The 22,732-nt window shown below is 45.3% G+C and overlaps 2 protein-coding genes and 2 long non-coding RNA genes across 5 annotated transcripts; 2 read left to right on the forward strand and 2 right to left on the reverse strand.

Moving 5' to 3' along the window:
* The first annotated feature begins 1,568 nt into the window (after positions 1–1,568).
* On the forward strand, positions 1,569–2,023 carry LOC120661533. The gene is made up of 3 exons (XR_005669931.1): positions 1,569–1,637; positions 1,729–1,847; positions 1,934–2,023. It is a non-coding gene; the product is annotated as an uncharacterized LOC120661533 (long non-coding RNA).
* A 701-nt stretch (positions 2,024–2,724) lies between these two features.
* On the reverse strand, positions 2,725–8,686 carry LOC120661532 (putative disease resistance protein RGA3). Its single transcript, XM_039940424.1, has 3 exons — positions 4,259–8,686; positions 3,231–3,468; positions 2,725–3,073 (listed from the first exon to the last, which is right to left on the reverse strand). Exon 1 carries the CDS (start codon positions 8,576–8,578, stop codon positions 4,295–4,297), a length of 4,284 nt encoding a protein of 1,427 aa, XP_039796358.1. The 5' UTR covers positions 8,579–8,686; the 3' UTR covers positions 2,725–3,073; positions 3,231–3,468; positions 4,259–4,294.
* Positions 8,687–9,846: 1,160 nt separating this feature from the next.
* LOC120661534 (putative disease resistance RPP13-like protein 1) lies at positions 9,847–13,710 on the forward strand. 2 transcript variants are annotated; one of them, XM_039940426.1, is made up of 2 exons: positions 9,847–10,318; positions 13,083–13,710. In XM_039940426.1, the coding sequence occupies exons 1-2, from the start codon at positions 9,975–9,977 to the stop codon at positions 13,093–13,095; spliced, it is 357 nt and encodes a 118-aa protein (XP_039796360.1). In that variant the 5' UTR covers positions 9,847–9,974; the 3' UTR covers positions 13,096–13,710. The 2 variants fall into 2 exon arrangements, with proteins under 2 accessions (XP_039796360.1, XP_039796359.1); XM_039940425.1 differs by having other exon boundaries at positions 9,860–12,925; positions 13,082–13,587.
* Positions 13,711–14,003: 293 nt separating this feature from the next.
* On the reverse strand, positions 14,004–14,665 carry LOC120661535. The gene is made up of 2 exons (XR_005669932.1): positions 14,375–14,665; positions 14,004–14,287 (listed from the first exon to the last, which is right to left on the reverse strand). It is a non-coding gene; the product is annotated as an uncharacterized LOC120661535 (long non-coding RNA).
* Positions 14,666–22,732: the final 8,067 nt, after the last annotated feature.

Raw genomic sequence — 22,732 nt, forward strand, 5'->3', positions numbered from 1 at the left:
AAAGAATTCAAGGACTGTGTTTGTGAGTGTGCCCGAAGTAGATGCAAATGAAGAGGAAGAAGGTGCCGCAGCTAAGCCTCAAGCTGGAACACCAGTGCCTAGTTCTGGGACAAGGGTTAAGCAAGCAAGGAAGAAAATTGCTCAGGCTTCCATTGCTAACTTTGTTGTTTCTGCTGCTCCCAAACCACAAACTCAAAAGCATTCGAAGTCAGTGAGTGCCATGCTATGCAAGACACCAGAAGAAGTAGTTGCAGAGAGGCACAAATCAAATACTTCTCAATCTACTCTTGAGCATTGCACAAAAAAAATCTAAGGAGGCCAAGCAAATTGTTGATGACCACATTGCTGATTTTTTCTATGAGAATGGCATACCGTTGAATGCCATCAACTCAAGAAGTTGGGAGATTATGGTAGAGTCAATTGGACAATATGGTCCTGGGTTGCGCTCACCGTCATACCATGAACTAAGGGTTCCTTTGCTTGATAGGGTTGTGAATAGGACAGCAGAGTTAAGGAAGAAGCATGAGGAAGCTTGGAAGGAATATGGCTGCACCCTTATGTCTGATGGGTGGACTGACACAAGCCACCGCCATCTAATCAATTTTCTTGCCAACAGCCCAGCAGGGACATTCTTCTTAGGGTCCGTTGATGCTTCAAGTGAGGTAGCAAATGCACAAATGTTAGCAGATTTGTTGGAGAAGCAAATTGATAAGATTGGGAGGGAATATGTGGTGCAAGTTGTCACTGACAATGGATCCAACTTCAAGGCTGCAGGAAGGTTGTTGATGGAGAGGATTCCCCACTTGTTTTGGACACCTTGTGCTGCCCATTGCTTGGACTTGATGTTGGAGGACATTGGGAAGATAAAGGTGCCCATTGCTTGGACTTGATGTTGGAGGACATTGGGAAGATAAAGGAGTTCAACACTTGCATAAACATGGCAAAGAAAGTATGCAGATTTATCTACAAACATGGGAGGGTTCTTGATCAAATGAGGGATAAGATAGGTGGAGATCTTGTGAGGCCGGCTGTGACTCGCTTTGCTACTTCGTTTCTTACATTGGCAAGTATGCATAGGCATAGGAATGGCCTGAGAGCTTTATTTGTTAGTGAGGAATGGAATAAGAATAGCTTGGCTTCTTCTAGTGAAGGCAAACAGGTTGTTAATATTGTCCTTTCAATGCCTTTTTGGAACACTATGGAAAACTGCCTAAGAGCTTCACAACCACTTCTCATTGCTTTGAGGATAGCAGATGGAGATGAGACACCAGCAGCTCCTGAAATTATGGCAGCCATGGATGTTGCAAAGAATACCATCAAAGAATCATTGAAAGAGAAGCCAAGTTTACTTAAGGAGGTATTGGAGTGCTATGACAAGAGATGGGAAACCCAAATGGAGCAAAAACTATATGGGGCAGCCCTCTTTTTGAATCCAGGGAAGTATTTTGACATAAGAGAGAAAGATAAGAGACAAGCTGCAAGGCTAAGATCAATGTTCAATGATGTTTTCTGGAAGATGATGAGTGATGATGATGAACAAACCCAAATTAGTAAGCAAGCAGATCATTATGAGAGGTCTGAAGGTGATAGCTTCTCAAAGCCTTTAGCAATCAGAGATAGGAGTAAAAAAAATCCAAGTAAGTTTTGTGTAACTATCTGGCTAGTTCACTTATTCCTTGTTGGCTATAGAAATGCACTAACTAGTATGTAATTGTATTTATATTGCAGTTCTTTGGTGGGGCTCATATGGTGGCCTAGCATTTGAGCTCCAGAGTTTAGCAAAAAAAATTATTAGCCTCTGCTGTTCTGCATCTGGATGTGAACGTAATTGGAGCGCATTTGCTCATGTAAGTACTAAGTACTTGTGTTGGAACCTGTTAAGTACTAACTACTAAGTACTTGTATTGGAGATAACATTGTTGCTTTTTTGTAGGTCCATACCAAAAAGAGAAACCGGTTGGAGCATAAAAGGTTAAATAAGTTGGTGTATGTTAGCTATAACCGGAAGATGCAAAACAGGTTTCAAAAAATTAAAGAGATGGGTTCCAAAGGAAAGAAATGCAACCCACTCTTGCTTGAGGAATTCCAATGGGAAAGTGAATGGGTTGATGAAAATTCTGAAACAGTTCATGGTGATGGCGATTCTTTGACATGGACTGCTGTGGATGAAGTGGCTGGTGCAACTCAAGGTCTAAGGGGGCGTCACTTGCCTAGGGCTGCTGCTGCTCGTGCTGCTACTGCTGTCAAACAGACCTATGCTAGGAATCGGAAGCGTCCAAGAAACACACCCGCCCAAGATAATGTTGATGCAGACGTAGATGATAGTGATGTGGGAGATGAAGCACAAGATGAGCCAGAAGATTCTGATTCAGCAACAGCCATGGAGGAGGATGAAGAAGCTGGAGATGGACACTTCCAGTTGGATGATGATTTACTTAATTAATAATTAGTCATTAGCTCTAGGCTCTAGGCTCTAGCAAGAGGCCTTTATTTGTGTGTTTTCAATTATTGTACTGAACTATTGAACTTTGTTTGGTTATGTATGCTGCATTGCTGCTGTAGCAGTAGTGCTCTGTTATGGTTTGCTAAATCTCTACTGCAGTACTCCTTGTTTAATATTTATCAAGGCAGCATGAAGGTTTCTCACTTTCTCCTAACAACTTCATTTTTTTGTTTCAGCAGCAGGGATTCAGCAAGAAGAATATGGAGTTTTGGACAAGAAGCTGGAGTTCTGGAGAGCAAATATCAAAAGTAAGTCACCAAAACCTGCAGAATTGCTTGCTGTATACTATATTGTATATATATAATTATATATACACTATATAGTATATACTGAACATGTAGACATATGGACGATTAGGGAACGACCAGGCTCGACCAGGTCGACCTGGTCGTCGACTAATCGCGATTAATCACCTGGTCGGTCCCTAGGCGACCAGGACCGACCAGCCGATTTGAAAACATTGGTTGCCCATGAAACAGATGACCCATGAACACCGACGGCGAAGCATACTGATGTTCTCCACTGGTTCCTCAGTTTGCTGTCGTCTGGCAGGAGAAGTTCCGGTGCAACCTGCAGCAGCAAAAGATTGTGAGATGCAGGCTATTCTAGGCTTCAAGAATGTGTGCTGAAGAATGGAGATAAGGAGACGTGTTAGAACATCCAGCTGGAACATTTCCCTGACACATTTCAAATGCTTCATGAAACCAACCTTTACATGTTACTATACCTGCGATGAACGCCTGGCAGTCCGGTGAGGAGCCAAACTACTGGCTTTTAGTCTTGTCTGAAGCATCGCACCAGATCAGACTTCAGAGCTCAGACCACATATGACGGTTCAGAACGGTCATGCTACTGCGTTGCAGTACAAGGATGTGCTGCATTGTCCCACTTCTACACTGAGTGAGGACACGGAACAGCTTCCTAAAAGTTGTCACTTGTCACTTCTTGAAAGAAACAGGATAAATCTGCAAATCATTAAGGGTTACTTACATAAGTTAGTCTAAGAATTTGGTAAAAAAGGAAAAAAGAATAGAATAACACTCTTCATTTCGTTTCCATGTAAATATAAACAGTTGTCCACTCACGCCAATCTAACCATGGGCCTAAGGACCTACGCTCTTTAGTTATTTTTGAATAATATGGACGCTGACTGGAACAACTGAAGAATATAAGCATGATATGTATCAATCTTGTTCTCAGCTGTTAAGCATAAACGATCCATTTTTTCAAAAAAGGAATAGGTCCGCATGAGATGCTTATGCTGCCACATTTTTATTTAAAATAAATAAATAACACCTACAGTACGAACCAGCCATAAAAAGTTCCAAATCCCTTTGCCAAACTACAGTACGCACCAGCCATAAAAAATTCCAAATCCCTTTGCCAAACTGTATAAGCTCAGATGCCTTTTCTTATGCTATATAAGTTCACATGCCTTCTCTACACCGTGTATGTAAGAATACATTGTACCACACAATTCAAGGCAGACATCAATAATGCAATATAATGTGAACTAATAGTTGCATGCCGATAGCTGCCCTGCGCCTTATAAATATGAATCAAAAACTTGTTGATACATTTCTTAGCAATCTTTTCCGTATGTTTTTTGTGTTCGCATTACATGCTAGGCAGCAGTTTATCACATAATGCATAATTTTCAAAAGAACATGCCCGAAAATAAGAAGGCAAACAGCAACAACAATTCAGGTAATAAATTGAATATGAGGGCAATAGTAACATAGTTCTTAATTTCACCTTCACAATTAACACTGATTTAGTGAATCTGCAGCTTCAGTGATAAAGATTCTGAATGATATCTCCATTCACGCGGATATAAGGAATGTGAGCAATCTTTGGCCAGTCTTCTCCTGTTGCCTTGAGCCACACATCTACATTACTTACTGACTCCACCACATTATGCTGCTTCAGCCAGTCCTCTTCTTCATTCGTCAACCACTCTCCCTTCAGCTGCTCCTCCGCACACTGCACCCACTCTTCCTCGTACTTCTGCCATCCTTGCCAGAACTCATTTACTTTTTTCTGTTGATATTCATTTATAGTCTTCTTCTGCCGTTCCTCTATCTTCTTCTTGACCCATATGTCTCCATCTTCCTTCTGGCATCGTGCCTCTAGTATAGGTGAGCAACCTAGTATCTGTAACTCCTTTAGGTTCCGTGGTAGACCTTTCGATGGTAGTGAGTGAATTTGGGAACATGACTGTAGACTCAACTTCTTCAAGGATGATAGAGAGACCAATTTCGATGGGAGCTTCCTGAGTAGGTAGCAATTAAAAAATTCCAGCTCCTGTAGGGACTTAATTTGCTCAAGCCACTCTTCTTCAAGAACAGATATATTGTGAATCTTGTGAAGACACAGGGTACGAAGTGTTGAAAGCTTGCAAAGAATATTATCGAGATTTAGAGACTGGGAAAGGTTGTCCATCGTAAGGTCAGTGAGAGACGGCATAACATGAATGTGCTCATGTTTATGTTGTCCATCTCTCCTTTTTCTGCCTGACTTTTTGGATAATCCAACTACAGCAGAAACCGGAAGGTGGATTTCTCCACTTTTCATGCCTGCCTCTTTGACTAACTGAAGAATAGTGGATTTAAGAAGAAGTGCTTGCTCTTCTCCGAACATTGATGCCCAACCTGAGAGCAGGCGAGTGAGCTCTTCCTCTAGGGATAATCTGACAATGTGGCAACTGGAAATATGTAGGGCTTTCAAATTGTTCATACAAAGGATTCCACCCTCAAAGCAGAGCTCCTTACAATTTGAAAGGTGCAAGTATTCCAGCGATACTAGCTTTTGACATGGAATGATTAACTTTTGTGAGCAATCATTTACCTTTAAATGTGTAAGACAAGTTAATCTATTCAAATAACTTGACACTGTACCGGAATATGAACCACAACCTGAAAGTGAAAGTTCTTTGATAGCTACGCCCAAGACCATAAAAGGTAGTTCCCTCAGGTTGTAGCATCTATTGATGTGCAGCTTTTGCAGGTTTGGAAAGAACTCTCTATTCTCTGCATCTGCTGCCCAATTTTCCCATTTCACCATGGATCCAAAACTCAGCTCTTCCAATGATCGAAAGACCACATTTGAGGTTCCATATACATCTGAACTGACATCTTTTATGGAAGGCAACTCATATGACTTCAGTTTCCTTAGATGCTCCAGCTGTCCAATAGGCGGAAGTACCTGCAGTTCTATACAGTGGCTTATCTCAATAACTTGGATATACCTGAGCCCTTGCACCCAGTCTGGAAAAGAACACCCTGGGTACCCAAAAATTTTCAGCTTCTGCAAATTTCTAGGTGGAAGCAAACATTGTAGTATGTTGATGGCTGGATCAGGTGTAGATGGATTTACAATTGGTCCTGAAATATCTGAATGCGTATAATTCTTCTGAAGTAAGATAACATGAAGTGGCTCTTTTTGACCTATATCATACTGACTCAACTCCTTTCCAAAATGGTTATATTTACCCTTCAAATATTTATTTCTGTCCCATTTTAGATGTAAACAAGTAATACCCTCCTTTCCGGATAAGTTAGCCTGAGTTGCCTCTGCTTGATTGGTCACCCTCTGAAGATCTGATATACAAAGGGAACCTTCAATGTACCTCATGTCCCTTAACTCGGTTATTCTGTAGCCATCCTCTGTTTTAACACGGAATTCTTGCAAGTCTTGGAGCTTTGTTAGCCCTCCGATGCCATGAATTAGAGCAATTGTATCTGCATCTGCATACAAGTGTCGCATGCTAATTAATGAATTCATGCTTCTTGGTAACTGTGTGAATCTACAGCTTCGCAAGCCAAGCACCTGGAGATTGCACAAGGTACATAATGAATCAGGAAGTTCGGTAATCCCACTGTACGAAAAATCTAAGTATCTGAGGTGTGTCAAACGCGACAGCATGTGATGTCTTGTAAGGAACCTCGCAAATGCTGCAACATAATCTTCAACAAGTAGGTGATCATCAGAGCATGCAGTTGCAGCATTTGGCCTCATGTTAGACAAGTTCAATAAGCGCAGGCATGTTGATTTCCTTAGAATACTTTCAATAGTCACACAAGATCTCCTCAAAATGATGTCAGCATGGTCATTATCAATTGCATCAGAACACCCTTCAGAAATGTTATCAACATTGGCATAGGATATCTCAGAAAGGCAATCAACGGTGTCACAAGACCTCTCTAGAAGGCTATCAACAGTGGTGCAACATTCACTAGAGTTGCTGTCATGTAAGCCGCCAAACAGCATTAGTGATCGCAGATTTTTAATGTTAAAATCAGCCTGCGGCACGTTCATATTCTCCATATTTATGGATAAATGGCGGACACTTTGTGGAAGATGTGCCAGTTCACAATCAACACCGCAATACTCACTAGAAGTTAGAGCAATTGCAAAATCTCTAACCAAGTCATGCATAACATATTGGAGTTCCCAAAATGTCGGTTGCAGAAAGCACCTATTAACAAGTTCATCAAACCATTTAGCAGCTAATTCCTCCAAACTTCTGGGACCAGCAGTATTGTCTAGCTCAACGAAACCATTAGCTATCCACATTTGGATCAACTCATATTTTTTAAATATATAATTCCTAGGAAATATTGAGCAATAAATCAAGCACTGCCTCAAATGTGCAGGTAATTCACAATAACAAACCCCAAGAGAAGCTGCAATGTGGATGCCCAAACTGTTACTTGAAACACTCCACCACCAACTTTTTAGAAGTCTATTCCAGCACACTCCGTCTGAATAATTTCTCAGCGATACTGCAATCATTATTGCTGCTAAAGGAAGTCCATGTAATTTGTCAACAATTTTTCTCCCAATTGACTCTAGAGCTTCTGTACTTTGATTACCAAAAAAGGCATGATGCTTAAAAAGTTTCCACAAGTCATCATACTGTAGAGGATTCAAAAATATTGGAGCTGTAGTCCCCATAAAGCTGGCTAGACCATATAGTTGGGTTGTAACTAAGACAACACTTCCAGGTGCACCTCTGCTTAGTACACTTTTTACATCACCCCATACTGCACGGATGTCATCAGATACATCATCAAGTACAAGCAAAAACCTCTTTCCTTCTATGAAACTCTGAAGTTGATTGTGGTGGCTGTTCAAATCAAACCCAAGATCTAGAATCTTATGTTGAGGCTGCAAAGATACCAAGATCTTTGTCATCAATTCTTCCTTTCTTATGTTGTCACTACAATAGATCCATGCAGATTGACCCTGGAAGTGCTTCTGGATCCTTTTATCATTGAAAATGAGCTGCGCAAGGGTAGTTTTACCAACCCCGCTAATTCCAACCATCGGAATAATCATAGGGTTCATCAGTTCACTAGCAGTATTGCACACCTGGGTATATTCTATGGTGCCACCGATTTCTTTTTGGTACGATGATACTTCTGCATCTTCATGTCTCTGCTGAAATGGATTGATGTTCTGGAGGGTCTCAATGATCCATCCTTTCTGAGAAATTTGTAAGGTGTCAGCACTTGCCCAGCTTTCAAGCGACGTTGCCACCTCGAAACGAGCATCCTCCAATACCATGTCCAAAATCATAGCTAGTTCCTTATCTCGACCAACAACATAGGTATGATAAGATGTCGAGGAAGCACTGTCATTCCGCATGCTTTCCGGGACATCCTCATCCAGGTTAGGAATGCCAAGAAGGGATTCACCTTCGGTGCACACGCTAACAAGTCTGCCGATGGCATATTTCATTCTGAGGAGGTTACTGCTATCAGACCGAAACCAAGCCATTGCATCAGGAATTGCAGACTCACCGGTCTCCATGTCCTTGACTAGCTCTTCTGCGTCGTCTGCAGCCTCCTTCACCTGCTGTAGCCATGAACCCATCTCTTCCTCTCGGTCTATACTGACACGCTGCAGATTCTCGTCTTGGAAGAGCCTGAGCTTCTCCTCCAACAAATCGAGCATCTTCATGGTGCCCTTAAACTTGCCTGAATCACTGTTGTTTCCCAGATAGAAACGCAGCTTCCCCACCACCCTGCCGATGGCCGCTGGCAGAGACCATCCTTTATCTTCCATCTTCATCCTTATTGCAAGATCTAGAGAATGGGGAATTTAGGTTAGAGGGTGGAGAAATGGAAGAGGCGGCCTCAAACTCGAAGACAGGCGTGTCGTGACTTGGGAGGACTAGTCTTGCACCGTGTGTGATATTTTTTTAAGGAGAGGGTTACCAATTTCACTCTGTTCGCTGGGCTGGAGTTGGAGGCTGATGCTGGAGTGGTATGAGAAAAAAATATTGTTGGCTGGCTGTTGGTTGGAGGCTGGTGCTGGAGTAGTGTGAGAGAAAAATACTGTTGAACTGAAGGTTTGTGGAGCTGCCGAACACAGATTTTAGCTGCATAATCTAGCTTCTACATTAAAGAGCCTAACTTTAGATGCAAGCTGCAAGCACCATTTTTTATAAGTTCTTAAAAAAGTCCTAGCATAAACCAAAGTTACTACATAGTAATTAGTGAACACCTCACCTCTAGGCATACAGAAGAGGTTTTCTATGGTGAGCATCTCAGGGTGTGTTTAGATCCCCAAACTTCTCCCAACTTTTCAAATTTTCCACATCTCCATCACATCGAAACATTAAATATAGCAAATGATATATGCATGGAATACTAAATGTAGGTAAATAAAAAAATTAATTGCATAGTTTTGATGTACATTGTGAGACGAATCTTTTGAGCATAGTTAGGTCATGGTAGGATAATATTTACCACAAACAAACGAAAAGTGCTACAGTGTAGGATGCGACTTTTTCTCCCTCTTTTTCGTGGATCTAAACACTGCCTCAAAGAGCAAGGGCGAAAATGCCATTCCACTTAGGGGGTGTTTAGTTAGTCAAAATTTTTGGTTCAAAGGTCACATCGATTGTTTGACTAGATGTCGGGAGGGCTTTTCGGGCACTAATTAAAAAACTAATTTCAGAACTCACTTGGAAACCACGAGACGAATCTTTTGAGGCCTTTGACCGCGTCATTAGCACATGTGGGTTACTGTAGCACTTATGGCTAATCATGCACTAATTAGGCTTAAAAGATTCGTCTCGTCATGTACATCCAAACTATGTAATTAGTTTTGTTATTTAATTACATTTAGTGTTTCATACATCTGTTTAAAGGAGAGTTGAAAATTTTTGGGTGAAAATTTTTGGGAACTAAACGGCCCCTTAGACAATTTGGCTGAAAAAAAAAGAAAAGGGGCGTACGGCCGGCGAGGGAGGCAAATGAAATGATGACTGCTTCCAAGTTAGTACTAGAAGTGTCAAAAACCACCTCATGCTTTTCTTTCAAAAAAAAACTCAAGTTTCCCAACCTACTACCACGCGTTGACATTTCTCAGGATCAGGTCCACTACATACCTCGCTCGTAGCCTTCGCTCTTCCTCAACCTCTCCCCCAATCTCTGAAAGCACAAGCTCGATTGATCGAGGAATGGTAGGGCCCGGGCTGACGGTCGGCGGGTGGTTCGCCGGCGCCGTGATCTCCAACTTCGTGGCGAAGGCGCGCTCTATCTTGGAGGCGAATCACGCCCTGCAGGCCGAAGCCGGCGACATGTTGTACAGCGTGCAGGCCGCGCTGCCCCGGATCAGGATACTGGTCGAGGTGACCGAGCGCAAGGCTATCTCCAACGGTAGCTACGACGAGTGGCTGCAGCAATTCAAGGACGTCGTGTACGAGGCTGAGGACCTGCTCGATGACTTCGAGACCAAGAGGATCCAGGACGAGTTGCGCAGGAAGAGCAGTAAGGTTGGCTCGGCTGCGTCCTTCGCTCTCAGGTACATGAGAAACCTCCTACTTTCGGATGCTGATCTCCAGAGGCTTAAAGATGTCCTGAAGAAGCTAAACAAGATTGTCAATGATGACCGTGGTACCCGCTTCCAAGGCATCCTGGAGTCATCTGACGAACAGGAGGTGCCAGTGCCACCAACACGGCCTCTTGTCGTCGGCCGAGATAAGGAGAAACAGGATCTGCTGAGCCTGATATGCCCTGCTGTGCCACTGTCCCGAGATGGCGTGGAATCCAGCAAGCAGTTTTCTGTCATTGTTGTAGTAGGAGCAGCCGGTGTGGGCAAAACTACTCTTGCTCAGATAATCTACAAGAACCAAAATGTCACGGAGGCTTTTGCGTTGAGGGGGTGGGTATTGGCCTCCCGTCGCAGTCGTGATAAGCGGGACATTGTCAAAGATATTGTTGATTCTTTTGGCATGGGGCAGCAGAGCACCCTGTTCAGTGTCACAGAAAACAAGAGGTTCTTCCTTGTTCTTGATGATGTACAAGATGATCTGCGTAGACTATGGGGTTCCCTAAGGTCAATCCTGGCAGGTGCGGCAAATGGGAGTGTTGTGTTGTTAACAACTCGATCAGAAGAGGATGTATATACTTTCAGAGCAACAGCTCATGTTTCACTGAAGCATCTACCGTTAGAATCCATGTGCAGAGTTTTTGAGCATCATGCATTTGGAAGGCAGGAAAAAGGTTCACTCGAATCAATTGGAAAGAAAATAGTGCAAAACCTGCATGGAGTACCATTACTGGCAGAAGCAATTGGAAGGCTACTGAGACAAAATCTAGACGAGGGCCACTGGGGAAAAATTTCCAGAAGTCATTGGTGGCTTTATTCTGAAGATGATGATAGTCAAAATGTTGCTCTACCTTCAGTAACAATTTTGTGTGAACATCTAAGTGATCATTTGAGAAAGCGTTTGTGTTACTGTTCAATATTCCCTTCTGGTTATTTGTTTAAAAGGAATGTGTTGATTCAGATGTGGAAAGCTAATTTCATGCAGCAACATGATGGGATTGAGATGGAGAAAAAGGAAAATCAGTGGTTTGACGAGCTTTTCAACAGATCATTTTTCCAGCCTACAATATGGGAAAACAAGTACATAATACCAGATATGATTAAAGAGCCATTATACCGCATTGCTGAAAAGGAATGCCATGCAGCTACAGATTCACGGGAGCTCAAAAGAAGTCTCCAACTTTATCGTCACCTGGCTATAGATAGTTCTGATTTTAGTGTGCACTTGGACTTAAGGAAGATCAATAAGTGGCGAACAATTTTATTTTTTGATGGACACAGAACAAATAAGCTACAAGAAGCACTTGCCAATGTTTTGTGCGACCCTAGTGCCCTACGGTTATTAGACTTCTCTTACTCCAAAGCTAAATTGGGAAAGGCTCCTGATTTCATTAACAAATTCACTCACCTTCGGTTTCTAGATCTCTCCTTTACTGAGATTACCATAATTCCAGGCTCCCTCTGTAAGCTGCGCCTTCTGCAAGTACTCGGTCTACGAGGGTGCCAGCTCACAGAACTACCTAGAGCTATGAATAAGTTAGTTAACCTCCAATTTTTATATGCAGAAGCTCAGACAGTTTCTCTCATATACAAGATAGGGCAGCTGACAAATCTCCTAGGGCTCGAGGAGTTCCCTGTGGGCAGAATAGAGGGGCACAAAATAACAGAACTGAAGGACTTGAATGACCTTTGTGGACAACTTTGTATCAGTAATCTTGAGGAAGTAACAGGCACAGATATAGAGGGTGATGCTAAATTATCGAGAAAAAGACACTTAAAGAAGTTGACACTAAAATGGGGGTTGGAAGAGGGAACGTCAACAACCAAATCTGAAGTTTGCATGAGGACACTTGCTGGCTTAAAACCAAATTCAAATCTTGAAGAGCTGAAAATTCAGTGTTACATGGGAGTCGAGTTTCCAGCATGGATGGCAGATGAGCTACATTTTACCAAACTAAGGCTTATTCATCTAATACAATGTAAACAGTTAAAAACACTTCCACCTCTTGGGCAAATTCCATCTCTTGTGATTTTAGTGCTGGAAGGACTATCAGTACTTGAACAAATTGGTGGTGAATTTTATGGAACAGGTTACAGGGTATTTCCATCTCTTGAGGAGCTGAAGTTCCTTGATATGCCAAATTGGAGGAAATGGTCTGACATAGAAGAATTACAAGACTCGCGGGCCTACCCATTTCCCCATCTTAAAAAGGTCCAAATCAAGAACTGCAAAGTTTTGAGTTATATGCCATTATGTTGTTTACAAGCATCACTTGAGGAACTCGATCTTTCTGAATGCGATGAGATATTTAAATGCAGTCCAATCTGTTTCCGTGGATTAAAATCCTTGTTGCGCTTAAGGATACACCATTGTTTGGGCAGAATTCATCTTCCATGCAATTTGTTGTCATCGCTTGAGGTTTTGAATCTTCAAAAATGTGAGGTTTACTTCCAGGGAGGTATAGAACAGATCATCAAATTGAAGAGGATTTTAACAAGTGATTTTTGTGAACTGAACTTGGATGAATTGAAAGAAATAAGGAAAGGGCAGTTAGTTCCTGAAGTATTTACATTCTGAAGGTATGTTCAAATTTATTTTAGTTAAATAAATTTATTTGAAGGGGAAAATGATTTACTTTTATAATCATGTATTATTTTTTAAGGAAATGAATTTATTTGGTTGGCTAAGACACATGGACTAAACTTCCGTAGTCATTGTTTATTTCTTCTTTGCAGGTTTCCACTGTTGACCACCATGCTTTCTCAAAACTGCAATGTTGAAGCATTTCATTAAAAAAAAAAGAATCCTGGAGCACCAGTTTCCTAGAATGGTGATAATACTTCTATGGTGCATGTTAGAATGTCAGGCTGTTGAACTCAAAAGGCAGAACAGCTCATTCAAACATGTCATATAAAAAAAAAGATTCATCCAGAGGGAGAAACGTCTCTGATTTTTTGTCTTGTAGAAGATTTACCTCAGGTTCAAACCATGCCGTTCATAGGGGTTCCCTGATTTTTTCTCTTAAAAAAGATTTACCTCAGCTTTGAACCCAGGCCAGTCATAGGGGTTTCATCAACCCCCGGAGATCACCCCTCGCGCATCAAGAACCTTTTTGTAACATGTCATACATATTGCTTCTATAATGGGGAATAGAAATATTATGTCATATGTATAGCTCCTATTCTGAACTATTTTTTGTTATTTCTAAAAATTCAATGTATTCCAAGAAAAGAAAAGCAAACGCCTTTCTTGCACCAAACATGTACTCTACTCATTTACTGTAGGGTGCCCCAGGTACTCTTTTCTTTTCTTTTTTTCTTTTTGCAAAGCACACTTTTGAATTTAACACAAGTCACTGTGGTCAGCCTGTCATAGTAGATAATCAGAATGATCTAACTTCAAAGGTGTACACACAATTGTCTTACTAGTCCGTATGTTTTCTTAGAGTGGTGTAAATTATTTTCTATGCGGACTGTGACTGAATGTCTGAATACATGTACAGCTCGTAGTATAGTAACGGTGTAATGGCATTAGTCCTTCCCTTCTTTTAAGTGTTTGCTAATGTTTATCTTGTCGAATTTGCTGCAGATAGATATGTTTCCTTCTCAAACTAGCGCCTTAGCTTCATGTTCCCATTTCGCAGAAACACGCAAGAAGTAATGTCACCGGCCCTTAAGGGGAAAAAATGGACTATGACAGGCAGAAGCGATCCAACTCCTACCCAACAGCAACCGGGTTCAACGCGGAACAGAGGAAGAGGAACCTTCCATCAGTTTATTACAAGAACGAGAGAAACGTCAAGAGCCTAAGTACCTCAAGACTGAAGCCCACGTCGCCACGCCAAGTGATGCAGCGGCGCAGCGCGTGAAAGGGAGCCGCCGCCTGCTCCAGGGCAAAGACTGCAGGTCTGAGGTCTATAGCCCATCCATGGACCCTCCTTCCTGCGGATGCAAACCCCGGCGTCAAGCGCTCGATAAGAACAGCAGCAATGTGAGCATTTCATCGAGCAGATGGCCGGCACGCCTCACCTGTGCGTGCCGGGTCCAAGGCAGCAAATCAACAGAACGGTGCCTCTGCACCGTGGATCCCCTGAGTTGCGCCAATCGGGCCCAATCCTGCGCTGCAGGATGCCTGGTTGAGCCTGAGCACCGACCCCCGAGTCGTCGAGGGTCCCCGCCGGCGGCGGCCCCGCGCTCGTCGGGGAAGTAGAGGGACGAAAGCGCGGGCTGGCCCAGCCCGCTTGTTCGGGCGGGTTTTTGAATTCTGCTGATTCGTTTCGGCCCAAATGGAAAAGCACGAACAGCGCAAGTTAGCAGCAAATCTAGAAGTCCGGCCCAGGAGGTTTTCAGAGTTGAACGCCTATAATAAAGATCGAACTTTTACAGTGACCATCGGCTACAGCAGCAGTTGGCCAAACGGATTAGCATTCATGAACGCGACAGTTTGGCAAGGTCCAAGGCTTCGTCAGATGGAAGTTGGAGACTTGAGTGTAGCCTTCAGCCTAACCTATGATTAATTTGAGGGGTAACGGAGAGAGTGCGTGCGGCTCATACGGATCTCGGTTCCGATCGCTGGAAATAATTAATCTGGATGCAGCAATTAATAATGCATACTCACCTAATATAATTAAAATCCTCCCATGATTCAGTTATGCTCGTGTTTGCCATCATCTGAAACGAACACAAGGGCCGCCGGCCGGGGTTAGGTTAGGGGGGATGCATGCTTGATCGGGGCGATCGATGGGGATAATATAAAACCAGCCGGCACCAGCGCACTACTAGCTAGCTAGTTGCATACTTGCATTGCATGTGGCCGGACTCTCTTCAACCACGGCCACACCAGCTAGCCGCCGCCAATGCAAGTCGCACAGGAAGAAGAGCCGACCAGGAACTGTACCTGTTGTAGAATTCCAGAAGCACATGCTTTGAAATTTGAATTAATTCCAACGACACGATCCCCGGCACCGTGGCGTCATGGACTCATGGCCCTCGTGCTCGTTCGCCGCCGCCGGCCGGTCGTCGTCGCAGATCATGGTGCTCGTCCCCGGCACTAGCTATTTATTAGTACTCCGATAAGCACGCACTAGGGTTTCCATTCCTGCTTTTCTCAGCTCGCCGGCGGCCGCCTGACGAGAGATCGAGACAGCTAGCTTTTCGATCGGTGCTTTGCTGGATTCGTTCTCTTCACCTTTTCAACTCATGACACTGCTGCTCGTCTCTTGTTGTTCTTCTAGTAGGTGATACACATGCATTAATTAATTGTCAGCATCTAATGCACCGTGGAAACATGCGTGCATGACACTACTACAAAAATTGATTAACAATATTTTTTTGAGCTCTAAGGCGGCAAAGAAAATAATCGCCTCTGTTAGGCGGTCGTTTCCTTTTAACCGAGGCGGTTCAAAAAACCGTCTCAGAAAATCAATTAACAGAGGCGGTCGTAGTTCCGATGACCGACTCTATTAATACTCTTATTTTTAGAGGCGGACACATTACAAAGGACCGCCTCAATTAATGGGCCGAACCCAATAAATGAAACCCTAACCCGGCCCACTCCACACACTACACACAATCTCTCTCCCCTCCCTCCCTTCTCTCCCGGGCACTCCTCCTCTTAGGGCCTCCTCCGCAGCCTGTGTCTCTCTCCCTCTCCCTCCCCTCACTCCCCCCTCAGGCGCTACTCCGGCGAGCGGCTGCCGCCTCGGGCGGGTGGCGGCTGCCGTGCTAAGCGACGGCGGAGGCCGCGATCGGCGGCGGCGGCGCTCGCGCTCGCGCAGGCGGGGCGCGCGGGCGTGTCGCGGAGGGCGGGATGCGCACACGCGCGCGGCGGCGGGCAGCCTAGATGCGCCTGGCGGCGCCCACACGGGCGGCCCTGACGCGGCGGCGGCCGCGGGCGGCAGCCGCCGCGGTGGCTGACGCAGTGACCGACGGTGGCCTCGTGGGCTTGGCGGGCTTCTCCTTTTTTTCCTATTCTATTAACTGAGGCGGGTATCAAAACTGCCTCAATTAATGCCCTATTTTATGTGACGTTACATCAGAGGTGGTTGGTGCTGGCTGCCTCTATTAATAGTGTTTAACCACCTCAGAAAAGATTTTTGAAGTAGTATGATCGACACTGAACCGTCTCGGAAAAGATTTTTGTAGTAGTGTGATCGACACTGAATTGCTGCATCATGAATCTAATAAAGAGCTAGCGAGCGACGGTGAAATGTTGAAAACTAGACTGCTACGGCCGATTTCTTAGACGGCGCGCGTGCGCACGGCTCGTCTCCGCGCGCTGCCTGGGCAAGCTGGGACCTGGGGGAGGGGGAGGGGGCGGCCAGGGAGGGTGGGAGGTGGGTGGAACGGCCGCGGACAAGGTCGCCGGTGGCTGGGGTGGTGGCGGGAGGCGGTGGCCTTAGGTTTTTGAGTTGTCGAGGATGGGCGGCTCCTTGACCATCGGCCATAAAGGAGAAGCTCGAGGCGGCGGCGGCCATGCGGTGGCGGCGGTTCGGCCGGTGGACGTCGCAGCGGCGCAGAAGCGCCTCTGGCCGGGGCGGGGCAGGACAGCCGGTGGGGAGATCTACCAGATTGGATGGGGAACTCACCGTGCGGTGGAGGTGTGCAACAACGACGAGGGGAGGGGCTCGGTTTGGGGGAGTGACTTCGACCCGACGTTATCAGTGGTGTGATTCCCGGCAGGTTTGAACAGTTTCCATATTCTATCTAGAAACATCTCGCTGAAATAAACATGGACAGTGAAATGAGATCTCCCACTACTCCAGTGCCCCCCTCACCGCCGGTTCAAAATGGTCATCACCGCCAGTTTTGGGGGCGTTGAATTTAAATCGATGGTAATGGAAGGGGCCATCACGGTCGGTTCCCGACCCAACGGTGATGTTCCAAAACCATCACCGCTGGTTCAACAACCGGTAGTGTTGACCCCGCGGCGAGCCGGCGTCCCACGATCGAGCTCCCGCGCAGCTCCAGTGGCGACCCGCAGTCGAGCTCCCACGGCGGCCTATGGTCGAGCTAGCTCCCGCGCGTGGACCTCCCCGCCACTCGGGAGAGAAGGGAGGGGAGGGGAGAGGAGAGGGAGTGGGGCAGTGGCGGGAGGGGAGCTGCACTGTGGGAGGCGGCGGTGGGAAGAAGGAAGGGGAGAGGTGAGAATAAGAGAGGGAGCGTAAGGGAGAGGAGGAGAAGGTCCGAGACAGAGGGGGGATCTAAGGGAGAAGGAAGAGAAAGAGAAAATATTTTAAGATAGATGAAGAACGCATCACCACCGAACTATATTACCATCCGGTGGTGATGCTAACATATCACCGCTGAGTTATATGTTAGCATCACCGACTGGTCCATTTGGAAATGGCGGTGATAGGCTATATGTCACTGCCGGTTCGAATCAAACCGATGGTTACGAGACGTTTGCGATAATGTAATCTGAGTAGTGTCTTTTTTTTACTTCTTTTGCTTTGCATGTTTGCGTCACGGAGAAGTTGACAGGGCTAGCCTAACGGCTAGCCTAACGGATCCGCGGTAGTTCGCCTAAAAAATATCATGGAAAGAGAGGGTGCAAGAAGGTAATATAACTTCGGACGGAATTCGGATGTGACCGGGTCACCGATTAACAATAACCTAACTACTCCTTCCGATTTATATAAATAACGTTAGCAAATATATAGATATCTGCAGGTTCAGGGGAGAACCATCAAGTGTGCAGGTGCTCTATATATTTTTTTCTACTTGCAATCTGGTTGAAGATTAGAGAGCTTTGTCTGCACAGTTATTTTGAGCTGGCCTATCGATCTCAAACTGTTTCTACTTCGCAACGCTAGATTAAAATGCAATTTATCTAGTTGCAACCACGAAACAGCAACTAAGATGGTTCTCCGCTGAACCTTGAGAGCACCTGCCCGCCCACAGGCCCTGCACGTCGCCGTGCTCATCCCAGTCGAGGCGCTCCGTGTCTCCAGCAGATGGGCACGGCACGGGTCCTGCCGAGCTCCTTCTCCTTTGTGGAGCTGGTCCGATCCGCGTGGGTCTCGCCGAGCTGCTCCTCCCTCTCGGCCCTAGCAGGATCGCCGGAGGAGCTCGGGCCGTGAGTGGCGAGCCGACGCCGTTGGAGGCCACCACGTGGTGCGCACGAACCAATATATTCTCGGCCAGAGCCGAAGTACCCACCTGTTCGGTTGGCTGGACGCAGCTGGACTGAGGCTAGGGCTGAACCGGCCAGCCAGCTCCAGCAGCCCGCCGCCGCACGCAGAGAGATAGGAAAGCAGTACTGCTAGCATTTCCAGCCATCTAGTCCCGTCGTTTCCAGCCAACTGAACAGGCAGAAGATATGTTGAGTCAGTTAGCACAAATATTTTAGTTTGATATAGTTGATCTTACAGCACAAGTACTCAACATATCTTCTGCGATGATTTGATTGATCAAAAGCAACTACTAAGCAAGAACTCCAATCAGCAAAAACAGAGATACAGTACTATCAACGATCCAATGCACAATATTCTATCCGCAAAAGCTAAGGCAGTAATATGAATGCTCGATCAAGAGTACCCAGCCGTGGTGCTCCACCAACCGCCGTCCCGGGTCTCAGATGCAGAGAGATGCTCGTCCGTGCCGAGGGTGGACCGGCACGCTTACTGTTCAGTCACATTTATGCTTGAGATGATGGGTCTAGACGGTGATTTCGTGTGTGACAGAACCGCAAAGTTAAACGGCTTAATTAAGCGTAATAGCTATCATTTGAACGCATCAGGCACATTAACTTAATTAAGTGTAACCTGACAGCCTGTTTCCAACCCGCACCGTGCTCTGGCGGTGCCGTGGCCAAATTGGTCACGGTGGCCACGCACAGGGCAAAAATAGTGTTATCTACATGGGCAAAATATCGGGGCGTTACATCGTGCCCCAAGCAAAGTTTTAAAACTTGGAGCAACGTAACAGACCAGGTAGCAGCTAGGAACTCAACACAAATAAGTATATAATTGATAACACGTCCAAACGGTCCCTACTACCAGTCTACCACCCTCTTTCCATGGTCAAAGTAAAGCTGGATATGAAAGGCCACAGCTAGCTAGCTACCAAGCACAAGATATTTCTCCCTCCGGGTCCGGTCCACTTTTCTTCGCAAGACGTTTTCTTACGAAAGATCGTCGATGCATTCCGTTAAGACTTTGACCAATGATAATATTTTTTTCATTCATGTGTGGTATATACGAAAGTATAGAATCATAAGAAACCATTTTAAATACAAATCTGGCGAGTGAGATACCAACTTACAGTATTTGTGTCATAGAAATTAGTATATGTTATTGAAGTAATTGTTGATAAAAGATTTGCTTGTCTTAACGAAATGAAATAACTAACCTTGCACGGAGTAGTTTAAAGGGAGTCACAGGAACTAGTAGCAGCTGGTCGCTCAAAAGCCTGGCCTTCTAGATTTCCAGAAGCACGTGCTCTGAATTCTTCGAAGCCCGGGCCCGGCCGCGCCGGTAGTCCACGACAGGTGCTCGTTCGTCGGCCGACGTCGTCGTGTCAACACCGTGCTCGTGACCGTGATTTCACGGACAGAGCAGCGCCTGATGCTCTGTCTTCCCTTCAACTCGTCGGAACTAGGTCATTCAGGATGCGGTTTCCTAGAAGCCAGCCGGCCGGATCAACTACCGTAGCAGACGGGGCGCAGGCAGCAAGGTGAAGGAATCAATGAAGTGAGTCAGGGAACGTAGTTTCCAGTGGGAAATTGATGTGCACACCTAACGCCAAGAGAGGAATCAAAGACCTATTAGCCAAAGGTGAAATGTCAAAAATCTAGACTGCTTGCTAAATGCTAAGTTGTAATTTCTAGATCGGGCCTTCTAGAATGGTACGCATTAAGCCAGAAATCATTTTGACGACCGGCTAAAACAGATACCTTTGGAATTCCTATGGAATGGGGGCTAGCTCTTCCAACTTCCATGGACATTTTGGAGAAAAATAAGCAGGAGACCCATTTCATTTTTTTCCCTTTGTGCCTTAGATTCTTGTGTTTTTTCCTAACTACTAGTATTCAGACACAAATTTCCTATGTTTTGTAATCTTCATTTGTTCTATGAAAATTTCAAAGCAAAAGTACCTGAAAGTACCCATTGGTACTTTAAAATCATTACAACAAAGCTCTTGTTCTATATTTGTGTACGTAGGATTTCAATTGCACGTGCACTCTGATCCTATGTGTCCCCTGTTCCTTTGTTTTAAGAACCATGTGTTTCCAATAAGGACTTAGTGAGGGCAGACAAACCTTCAGTATGCAGGCTTTTATATTAGATTGTGTGCGAGGGCGTGATGTGTAGTGTGCGAATGACTTGCCCTAAAAAAAATGTCCACCCTAATTGCCAAGTTACGTGTTGTACTAATATCTGCTAACTAGATACTATATACTCCATTAAGTTAAAATATAAAGAGTATGGTGGAAAGGTGCCTCGATGGATACCGCAACTAAACAACCATGTTAATTAAGAAACAAGTTTAAAAATATGACTCCATTAAGTTAAGAGTGCATTAATTTAGAAACGCATGGGCATGAATAGTTATTAAAAATATAAAGAGTGCATCATGCAAATATGGCTCCTCCTGCACTACAGTATGGTAGGAGTTTGTTACATCAGTCTGTTCGCTACAACTTGGTGAGAGCCACTACTAGTAGCTACAACTTGCAAGACCCAACCAAGCATCCCTTCTAGATTGTTGGACTTGTAGCCGACAACGACCCAAGAGATTAGAGAGGCGCCAAAGACGATAACCCGCAAGGCTATGGCTGGGCAGAAAACCCGATACCCAATACCCGAAACCGAAAAACCCGAGCCCGAACCCGAAAAGCCCAAACCCTAATCCGGGTTCCAACCCACGGTACCCGAAATTAATACGGGTAGTTCGGGTATTGGGCCACGGTACCCGAAATACCCGAATAACCCATAATTCAACCCAGCCCAAGTAATTTGAGTCAGCCCAGCCCACCATCCACCAAGCCTGTTTAGCCCACCAAGCGACCAAGCCTGTTTAACGCATCCATCCCATCCCACCACTGCCCCGACCCCGAGACCCCCGACCCCGACTCGGTGACTCCCAACTCCCAACCCTAGCCGCCCGCCGCCCCCAGCCAGCCAGCCCCCCCAGCGGCGCAGCGCAGCCGGCCAGCCGTGCGGCGCAGGAACCAGGAAGCCCCCAGCCCGCCAGCGCTGCCTCGCCCCGCGCGACCAGCCCCGGCCGCACCCCACGCAGCGCAGCCGCGCAGGACCTTCGAGAGGCAGCGGCACGGCGCATCTCGTCTCGACCAGACCGCCACCGGCCACCGCGACACCGCCCTCCGGTAGCGCGAGACCATAAAGCCCAGAATATTGGCAAAGGAAAAGGGAAAGAAAAAGAGGCTTCCACTGCGAAAACACAAGCACAAGCAACACTAACAGGAAGCAACTCCAAGTCGATCTCCAAACCTGGGTCATCTACATCTTAAAAAGGTAATGTTCTAATGGTTTTTACTTTTTTTTCAATCTCTGTTATGTTAATGAAAATCCCTGTCTTATTGCTTTGCATTTAGGGTGGGTGGTGCTGGTGCAGTAGTGTTGCTGGTATGTTGGACAGATGGAGTGCTGGGTGGTTTGGACTTTGGAAGCGAATCTGTCTTAGTCATTTGTTTTTTCATCTATGATTTGATTTGTGTGCTTCAAAACTATGTTTATCAATTGTGATATGTGAAGTGTGAACTGTCACGGTTTGGACATGTGAAGTGTTAGTTAATTTCGTTTGAACTGTCAGTTTGGACGTGTGGACTGGATGTATGGTTGGGTGTGTTTGATTTGATTTTATACTGCATATGTGGAGTTCCAGAATTTCGAGTAAATTCGGGTTCTTCTTTTTTCCAACTGATTTCGGGTATCATTTTTGGAAACCCGAAATTCCTAAAACCCGAACTACCCGACCCGAAAATTTCGGGTAACCCGAATGCCCAGCCATACGCAAGGCCCTTTTTTTTTAAAAAAAAATACGCGCAAGAATTTTCCAGCCGGCAGGCGATCCGAGGCGATCCTGTCAACGGTCAACAACGTCCGCCCGTCGTGGAGCTAGCTGAGGTCTGATCTCTTTATTATTTTTATATTCCAAGCTTGCTTGAGCGTCCTTGTAGCCGATAACGACCCAAGAGATTAGAGAGGAGAAGATGATAACCCAGAAGACATTTTTTTTAAAAAAAAAACTACCCGCAAGAATTTTCCGGCCGGCCCGGCAACCCAAGGCGATCCTGTCAACGGTCAACAACGTCCGCCCGTCGTGGAGCTAGCTGAGGTCTGATCTCTATTATATATTTATTATATTCCAAGCTTGCTTGAGCTTACTATATATAAATACACACAGGCACACAGCCGAAGGATA

This window comes from Panicum virgatum, chromosome 2N, assembly GCF_016808335.1.
Source record: "Panicum virgatum strain AP13 chromosome 2N, P.virgatum_v5, whole genome shotgun sequence".
Classification (NCBI taxonomy): domain Eukaryota; kingdom Viridiplantae; phylum Streptophyta; class Magnoliopsida; order Poales; family Poaceae; genus Panicum; species Panicum virgatum.